General features: G+C 41.2%; 1 protein-coding gene across 1 annotated transcript; it reads right to left on the bottom strand.

Moving 5' to 3' along the window:
* Positions 1-4,003: 4,003 nt before the first annotated feature.
* LOC149261565 (uncharacterized) lies at positions 4,004-6,190 on the bottom strand. Its single transcript, XM_089369708.1, has 2 exons — positions 5,030-6,190; positions 4,004-4,450 (listed from the first exon to the last, which is right to left on the bottom strand). The coding sequence occupies exons 1-2, from the start codon at positions 6,188-6,190 to the stop codon at positions 4,004-4,006; spliced, it is 1,608 nt and encodes a 535-aa protein (XP_089225834.1).
* Positions 6,191-9,416: the final 3,226 nt, after the last annotated feature.

Here is a 9,416-nt window from a genome sequence, read left to right as displayed (position 1 = left end):
GGACGCGATTGTTTATTGACAGTTGGTGGGTTCACTCATGTATCTTGTGAATACATGACCATACATGTGTTATGAAGTCAACCAGTTAAGTCAAGCTATGGTTAGGCCAACCAAAATGTTTTGGAGGGCAACTAAGCATGTTCTATGGTACCTTAGAGGCACTAACCAGATTGGACTTTGGTACAGACAGATAGAGGGAGTGAATTTGTGTGGCTTCAGAAATGCAGATTGGGGGAGAAGTCCATCAGACTAGAATAGTACATCAAGTGGAATTTTTAGTGTTGAGTCCGTAGAAGTTTCTTCGTACAACCAAAAAGATATTAGTGGCACTCAACTCAACAAAAGCATAATACATGGCTACAAGTCAAACAACATGTGAGGTGATCTAGATCAGAAATATACTTGTTGGCTTGTTTGGTCAGATGATGGATCCTACTGTGATAATCAGAGTTGTATCAAACTCTCTTAAAATCTTTTTTTTCACAATCAATCCAAGCATATTGATATCTGGTATCACCATCTACGGGATTGTGTGTAGAGGTATATTATGTTGTTGCAATACATTCTGATAGAGGAACACGATGCAAATATTTTGACAAAGGCCTTGTCAAGAGGGAATTTAAAGTTCCACAGGTGCAGGATAGGGGTGGTTGATAATCCCTTTCTTACTAAGAGGAAGTGTTCAAAATACAACAAGAAAATTTCAGTTTTAATTTGCTTTGGTCAAGCTAGAGAAAATTTGAATTTCTATTTCAACATAAATATTGGAGGTAGTTAACTGAGATGACATGCCACTTGTCACTCAGTTAACTTAGTTAATTTGAGTTTGGGAAGATTGAGTTCAGTTCAAAATTATTGATTCCTAATTTGTAGAAATTTATTTTAGATTATTTGATTTATTGTCAGTTTAACTAGTTCTAATTGTCAGAAGAACTGGTGGAGGTCATGTTGTGGAAGAGGAACTTCAACCACAGTCAGTGATCAACCCAGAATTATTGTTGCATGCAGAGAATTTGAGTTACCCAAATGAGATGGAGATTCCAAGGCAGGGTACTATCAATTGTCGGATATTCCAATTTGTATAGGTGGTGCATGCAGTGAAAGGAAGGACCTAAGGAAATTGCGCAATTCCATCATGTGAAATTCCTAAAAGATTGGGGTAATTTTCCAAGGGAACAACACAAGGAAATAGGAGCTTGTAGGGCTTGAAAATTGGTTGTGTTGGCCAAAGTTAGTCATTCAAGGAGATGGATAGACTATACACATGCAGGGTGTGCTCAAGCTTGAGCAAGCATATGTATTTCATCTCTATTCTCTGATTAATCCAATATAGAGAGTAAGGGGTTTTAAGTAGCCTCTTTCCCCTAGATAAATATTTGTGGATGTGTGATGTTTCCTTTTGCATGTATATGATTCTTATTTTAGATGGTGAATTAAATTCCATAGATCTCTAGAGTAGCTTCAAGTCTTGTGATTTAGTAAATTTCATGAGCAATATTGAATCTACACATTAATTTATACAGGGAATGATTCACATGGCATGGTCACATGGTCGATAGTGGTGGTTATATGGTTTTTGAAATCTAGGATCAATAGTATAAATTGTGGCTCAAAGTTCGACCCTCATGAGTCTCGCGATCACGTAAACAAATATATATAGCACACATCTGTGACTTTGAGACATATTTGAAAATAAAAATAACAATTTTGAGGTTTGTAGTTGGGTGAATTTTGTTCGAGTTTCGATTTGGTATGAGTTTTGTTGTTTGGGGCAGTTGGTTTGAGCTTCATTGTTGGCATGGTTAGTATAAGTTTTCCTTATTGACTCAAATAATCTGAGTTTCGTTGTTGGCTCAACTGATTTGAGTTTCATTGTTGGCTCAAGTTGGTTTGAGTTCCATTTTTGGTGCAATTGGTTTGAGTTTAGTTGTTAGCTTGAGTTGGAATAAGTTTTATGTTTGCTTGGGTGGTTTGAGTTACATTCTTGGTGTAGTTAACATAACTTTCAATGTTGGCTTGGTTGCTTTGATTTTTGTTCTTAGCTCGAGTTGGTCTGAGTTTAATTGTTGGTGTAGTTGGACTGAGTTTCATTATTGGTGCAGTTAGAATAAGTTTCATATTGGCTCTGTTGGTATGAGTTTCATTGTTGGCTCAGTTGGTGTAAGTTTCACTCGAGTTGGTCTGAGTTTCATTATTGGCATAGTTTATTTGAGTTTCATGTTGGAAAAATTGGACTAAGTTTCATGTTTTCTCGATCAGTATGAATTTCATTGTTGGCTCAGTTGGTCTGAGTTCATCATTGTTTCAAATCTTTTGGAAATATTTGTTATGCATAGGAACAAGATGTGTGTTGAGAATTCTTGATTAAAAGTGTAGGTTATACATTAACATTTGGCGGTTTATTGTTCTAGAATGAAGTTTGGTCCATGGTTGCAATTTCAAATCGACTCTCCCATAACATAATCATTTTGGGTAGATGCTATTACAAGCAAAAATACGGAGCAAAGTTGGTATGACACTTGGATAGGTGAGGTCACATGTTTAAACCCCATGAGCTAAGAGGTTAGAAAATTTATTTTTATTTTCCCTCATTATTTACATTTTGTCAAATAAACAAGTGACCAAAGGAGTACATTTTGTATAACATTGTTTTAAAAGTGTTATTTTTTAGAACATGCCCTAAAAGGACCATTTTTTCAAATGGTTAATCTTTTATATGGTTTTTGGGGGTCTCTAGGCTCATTTCAAAGCCAAATTCAATTCCAAAAGAAGCATGATGATCAAGATTCAGCTGTGAACATTTCTAAAGGTATGAAAATCCTTGATGATGTATTTTTTTATGTTTAGAATCAATGTTATGTATTTTGAGGGCTTATGAGCAGGTTGTAGTTATTGTTGTGTATATGGCCAAAATGGGTTCCAAGAAGAGTTTTATGTGACCATATTGATGAAAAATTTCTAACATGGTATGGCTGGGATATGACAAGTTGATAGCATCATTGTGACAACAACAACATGACCAATTTCAAAGACCTATTTTGAAGAGAATGTGGATCCAGTTTGAAATACTCTAAAAAGTCATCCACACAAAGTTTAAGAAAAAGGTGGGTGCCTCTAGTGAGGTTGGTGCCTCAATCAAGTTGAATCCTACTACAAGTCAAAGCTTGCACATATGTGAGGTTGGTGCCTCAACCAGGCCATATCATATTGCAAGTGGGTGCTTTCACATTTCGAGGTCGATGCCTTAGTCAAGTCATAGCCTATTACAAGTGGGTGCTTGCACATTTTGAGGTTGGTGTCTCAATCAAGTTCCAACCTATTTCAAGTATTTTCTTGCAAATCTCAAGGGTCGGTTCCTCCAACAGGTCGGTGCCTACAAAGCTATGTAATGAATTGAAGAATAAGAAGGAAAAGAATTTGTGTTTTTCTCCCGCAATGGGTTCCACATAAAAACTTGTGTCCTATTGTGTTGATGACTTCTTGTTGCATGGTTTCATTTATCATTATTATGAAAAATTGTTATCTTACACTACTACATGATTAATTATTGATGAAATATCTTGAAATGATAAACGTCTTAGTGTGATATTTGGTATAACACTGAACTTCAAAATTAGTTTCTAAATAATAATAATGATATACACACTTTTTGATCATGTTTACAAAAATAAAATAAAAAACATAAGCGTATATAATTTCAAAAGCTAGATTGGAAATGGATAAAAGTGTATGGAAGAAAAAATAAATATATGGATTTTTATGTTTTTTTTTAACAGGAACGGTTATGTTGATATATTGATTCTTGGATGGAAAGCCTTAACTCAGGTTACAATGAGGTGAACAGAGATCAGAATTCTCAGCTACCGGGCACCACATGACTTCCTTTCTAATGAGCCTACGACTTTTGCTAGCTGTGATTCTTGTAGCTTTGTGTATTTTCCCTAAATTACAAATGCAAACAAACTGTTGTAATAAGAGGCAATAAAACATTTTGAACAGCTGGTTAAGGGATGGAGTCCCAACCTTCGTCTCCGTCTCTTAGAAGGACTCCAGGAGGGAGGAGAATAGCTTTGTTGGCTTCAGCATCGGCATCTTTATTGTTGTCTCTCTTTATATGAAGAAATTCCACATTCTGAAAGGTATTTGTCAGGAATTTGATTCTGCTCAGAAGTCTTGATAATCTTAAATCTGTGGGAGAAGAATTGTCCACCATGGCCTTAATAATGGATTGGGAGTCTCCAAAAATAGTTGCTTCTTTGATACCCAGAAAAAGGAGCAGCTTGAGGCCCTGGAGAAGAGCTAGAGCTTCGGCTTGGATGCTGGAATTGAACCCCACTCCCCAAGCATATCTGGATTCGATTATGCCATCTGCATTTTTAATAACACCCCGTGCTCCGGAGCTGCCGGGGTTACCTTTAGCAGCACCATCGAAGAATAGAGTTTTTCTTACCTTCTTTTTGCAAAGATCAACGAGCTCTTAATGCTTAAGGGTATGAGGGGGACTGACTTTTTCAATGAATTGGAGGCTCAAAGCATCGCCCCAGATAGCATCCTGATCGCTAAGGTCTTCTCTATCTAGCTGATCGCCCAAGCATTCTTTCAAATGACTTTTGATTTTTACCCAGATTATCCTGAAATCACTCTTTTTGCCATTGAAGATCCTATGGTTTCTTTCCAACCATATGTGCCAGAAGATTATTTTAGGAATGGCAAGCCACGCTTGTTTGATGTGCAGGTTCTGAGGTGATCCACCTGGGTACATGTGCTTCCATATAGAGAACAATTCTGAGCAGTGGGCAGGTGGGGCGAAGTCAATGTTTAAAGGCTTTAACACTTCTTTCCAAAGATCGGCTGCAAAACTACAGGAGAGCATCATGTGGGCGGCGGTTTCTTCTTGGCCTTCACACAGCGAACAGCGCGAGGGACCAATTAAGCCTCTTTTACGGAGCCTGTCCTCAGTCAAGATCCTGTGATGACAGAGGAGCCAGCAAAAAATATCAATCTTGGGAAACGTTGGTTGAGACCAGACCCCATGCCATGGCTTTGGATCTGGTGGCACGTGCGGTTTCTGAGAGAGTTGATTGTAACCTTTTGAAACTGTATAAGTGCCCAGGACCGAGCCCCATCCCCGCGTGTCTGCTTTCCTGGTATTCAAAGGGGCTTTACCTTTTAAGTGAGTGAGGAGGGAGGCGTAATCGTTGGATAAATGCGATGGCACCTCCAGATTTCTCCATCGCTGCCAGCTTCTGTTCTCCCACTGCGAGAGATCCCACAGCGTTTTAACACCTGCTCGATCCATCCATTCTTTTAACTGAGACAGGGAACTATCATCAGCAATGGGATCACTGCTCATAATACGGTCCTCCCAAATATTAATATGCTTTCTGTTGCCAGGTATCCAATGGACGTGTTGTTTGATTAAGGCTGAGGCTTTCTCGAACAGCTTATGTATCATGGTACCAGTGGAGGAAATAGGGTTGTCCAGGCAGCGTACTCTTTGCCCACGGAAGTATTTTTTCAAGAGCGCAAGCTGAGCCCAGCCTAGGTTTGGGGCAATTATCCTCCATAACAGCTTTGCGCCCAATGCTATATTTTGATTGCTGATATTCTTAAAATGCAGCCCGCCTTCCATTCTGGGCAAGGAGATTGTATCCCAGCTTATTAACGGAATTTTCTTCTCATTAGCCTTGCCACCTTTCCAAAAGAAGTTTCTGATATATTCCTCCATTTTCCTCGTGATTCCAATGGGAGCCATCATCACTGCAGCCTGGTAAATGGGAAGACTATTCAGAACAGCCTTTATATGCACTGTCTTGCCTGCTAAATTGAGCCAGTTGAAGCCCCATGAACGAATTTTAGATTTGAATTTTTCCATCAGAGGCAGCCAATCTCTACTGAGGGCTCTTTTTTGGAAGACCGGGAGGCCCAGATACTTGAAAGATGACCAAGTAAAAGAAACTGCAAAATCAAAACATTTAGATATGTCTTGGACCGATCTAATCATTGTATTCCAGCAGTAAGTATGGCATTTGCCTTTGTTGAGGCTGCTTCTTGAGTCTTCGCAGTAGGCATCCAACACTTCTTTGAATCTTATAGCCAAGGGTAAGGTGGCAGCACCTAGCAGGAGAGTGTCATCCGCAAACAGAACATGATTTATGCTTCTAACACCTCTTGCTATGTTTAGGCCCATTATTTCTTGATCAGCCTGCTTTTTATTCAAGAGGAAGCTGAGGACAGAGGCTTGGAGAAAAAAGAGCAAGGGGGATAGGGGACACCCTTGCCTCAGCCCTCTAGAAGTTTTGAAGAAGTCAGTGGCCCTCCCATTCACCAAGGGGGCAATCCATGGCTCACAGATGCATGCCTTGATCCAGCTGATGAATTTGGCCCCAAATCCAAACTTATGCAGGACATCTAACAGAAATCTGTGACTCACCTTGTCAAAGGCGCTCTCCAGATCTAATTTGACCACCATTCCTTTCTCTTTCTGGGTCAAGCTTGAGTGAATCACCTCTTGGACCAGGATATAATTATCCACTATCTGTCTTCCTTGGATGAAACCTCCCTGATTCTCTGGGATAATGGAAGGAAGGATAGTTTTTGTTAGAGTCCCACCCTAACCCCCTTATTTATGTCATGGGATCACGTCATAGTCAAGAGTCAATAAAGCCCATATTAATATTTGTAAGTGGTTAACCCGCAATTAATGACGGGACCACAGTTAGTTGCAAATGGGCCGTAGTATTAGATAGATGGTATTAATAAAACCCACGGTATTGGCCCATGGTATTGCATGTATGAGTCATATATAAAGGATAGAGACTCCCTGCGAGGAGTATCGTGTCTTATTTTGTAATCGAGCTCTGCTCTATTGGAGGTTGCCCCCTCGAAGAGGCAAGTGAACATTACTCTCTGAATAATAAAATCATTGCTATTCTGTGTTCTGGGTATCTTTTCTTCGCATATTCTGTATTGGGTATCATTTTGTAGGTTAAGAGCATAACAAGTGGTATCAGAGCACTTTCCAGGGCCGGTGGGATCGCCAATTCTTAGCAAAAAAAAATTTGGCTAGAGACGTGTTCCGGCGTCTTTAAACCACGGGATCTGTCGTTGAGCGCATAAACCTGCGGATTTGGGGAGGCATGCACGCAGGAAATACAAGAGGTGGTCATGTCTATTGGACTCCCTTGTAACCCCTGTGGGTACCCCTTCGAGCAGTAGCGCATTAGACAGAACCGTGCATGGACTGTTTTCCATGTACCCTCTGGGTATATCGGAAGCCCCTAGGCTCCCTTGAAACCTCGCCATAGATAAACCATCGGCCGTCTTGTGGCTACAGTACACCAAGAACAGCACTCGGAGAGATTACTCGCCCGTACGATAGGGTAGTCGGGTTGTACGGCTAACGGTACGGTTGATCCTCCTTAGTTAGAGCCCTGAAACATTGGGCTGAGTACTACTGCCAGACCCTTATGTATATTGCGATCTGTAGCACCTGACACTCCTCAAGACCATAGTTCCCTTTTCTATCGGGGGATCGCACATCATCTATTCCAGATCCGCTGGTGCAAAGGGGTGCAGAAGCAACCGACATCAGTCCCACAGTCTCGAGTTCGCAGATCGGTCATTCTGATCTATTAGAGCCAGCCGATCTGTAGCAGCAATCTGTTCCGCCGCACAGAGCTATCAGATCCGCCATTCAGATCTCTTAGATCCACCATATCAGAGTTGTTGTGAAGGGTTCCTATACCGAGGTATATTTTTCGCAGGACTTTTGGCCACATTGACATTTTGAGGATTTGGTGACTGCAGTATTGTTCAGGAAGGAGTAAAACTCCGTTAGGAGTTTTCAAAAAAAAGAGAGTCTGAGATCTTCCAGGGTGCTTATTGGTGATCTAGCCCATCAGAATCAGGACGACGAGCTGAGCGCGGTGGTACCATTCAATTATTAGTGAAAAAATTTTAGGCGGTCCCAATTTTTCATCAGGTTGGTGTATGGTAGAAACTAGAGCTCAAGCAATGGCCAATGAAAGAATGGACGAACTTGAAAAATCCATCCAATCCATCAATAAGCAGCTTACCGAACTATCTCTCCAGGTCCAGCAATTAATCCCAAAGGGCAAGGAGCCAACCCTCGAGGAGGCGTATAATGACAATGAATACAATGAGGGCGAGTCTAGAGACTCTCCTCACGTCTGGCACACCCACCCACCACCCAGTCAGCGACCTCCCAAGTTGGATATGCATAAATTTGATGGTTCTCACCCGTCTGCATGGATAGCACAAATGGAGCAGTATTTCAAACTAAATCATATCTTAGATGATGCCACTAAGCTTATGTTGGGGAGCATGTACTTGGACAATGAACGGTGGCAATGGTGGGAATGGCATCAACGTTGCAATGGACCTTTTAAGACTTGGACCCAATTTACCAAAGCTCTTCGAGACCGCTTTGAACAGGAGGACTCTTTTTTGGGTCGTCTTACTAAGCTCCGACAGACAGGTACCGTGGATGAATATATTACAGCTTTTGAAGCCTTAGCCTTCCGCACTTGGGGTCTCTCAAATGATTTCTACACGGAATGTTTTATCAGTGGTCTTAAAGAAGCCATCAAAGCTCAAGTCTTACTGCACCACCCTCCCACTTGGATAGAGGCTTGCCAGGTAGCCCGTAATGTGGAACGTGCATTAGCAGCCCAATACAGTCGCCCAAATTTCCCCACTAAAGGTCGTCTCCCACAGGCTCACAACACGACTCAAACACTTAAGGTCCAAAAGGTGTCACCTGCGGAAATGGCCGAAAGAAGGAAGCAAGGACTATGTTACTACTGTGATGAAAAATACTCCCTAGGTCATAAATGCAAGGAGCCCAAATTTTTTCAAATAGATGCCACTAACTACAGCTCAACAGAGGAAGATCCACCACTTGAGGAACATGAGGCACTAGAAGAAGACAACCCAAAGGAGAATGTCTCTGACGAACCAGTTATTTCGCTGCATGCGTTGGCAGGTATTTCTTCCCCTCAAACTCTCAAAATCAGGGGTTTTCTTAAACATCGCCCAATAGTAGTCTTGATTGATAGTGGAAGTACCCATAATTTCATCCATCAAAAAATCACAGAAGCAGTGCATTGTTTTGTACGAGCAGTTTCTAACTTCCAAGTCCAAATTGCGGATGGGAGCACAATGAAATGTGAAGGCCACTGCGAAAATGTCAAACTTCAAATGGGGGATTATCAGTTGAAAACCCACATGTTTGCCATACACATGGGGGGTTGTGACATTGTCCTCAGCGCTGAATGGCTCCGCACGCTTGGGCCAATCACAATGGATTTTCAGGAGTTATATATGAGTTTTAAGCAGAACAACTACACACATACCCTCTGTGGACTCCAGGCGGGAGCCCCCTCTATCATCAA

This window comes from Pinus tabuliformis, chromosome 6 (assembly GCF_031772625.1).
Source record: "Pinus tabuliformis cultivar Carrire ecotype Pingquan chromosome 6, CPIR1, whole genome shotgun sequence".
In the NCBI taxonomy this organism is placed as follows: Eukaryota; Viridiplantae; Streptophyta; class Pinopsida; order Pinales; family Pinaceae; genus Pinus; species Pinus tabuliformis.
The sequence above is the reverse complement of the archived record's forward strand: the minus strand, read 5'-3'. Positions and strand labels throughout refer to the sequence as shown.

What these genes read in the sequence shown, in the direction of transcription:
- LOC149261565 (XM_089369708.1), bottom strand. Translation starts at nt 6,190, where the DNA reads ATGGGCCTAAACATAGCAAGAGGTGTTAGAAGCATAAATCATGTTCTG. An exon ending in ATCCAAAGCCATGGCATGGG is followed by an intron (nt 4,451 to 5,029) that starts GTCTGGTCTCAA and finishes TGCAAAAAGAAG; the next exon opens with GTAAGAAAAACTCTATTCTT.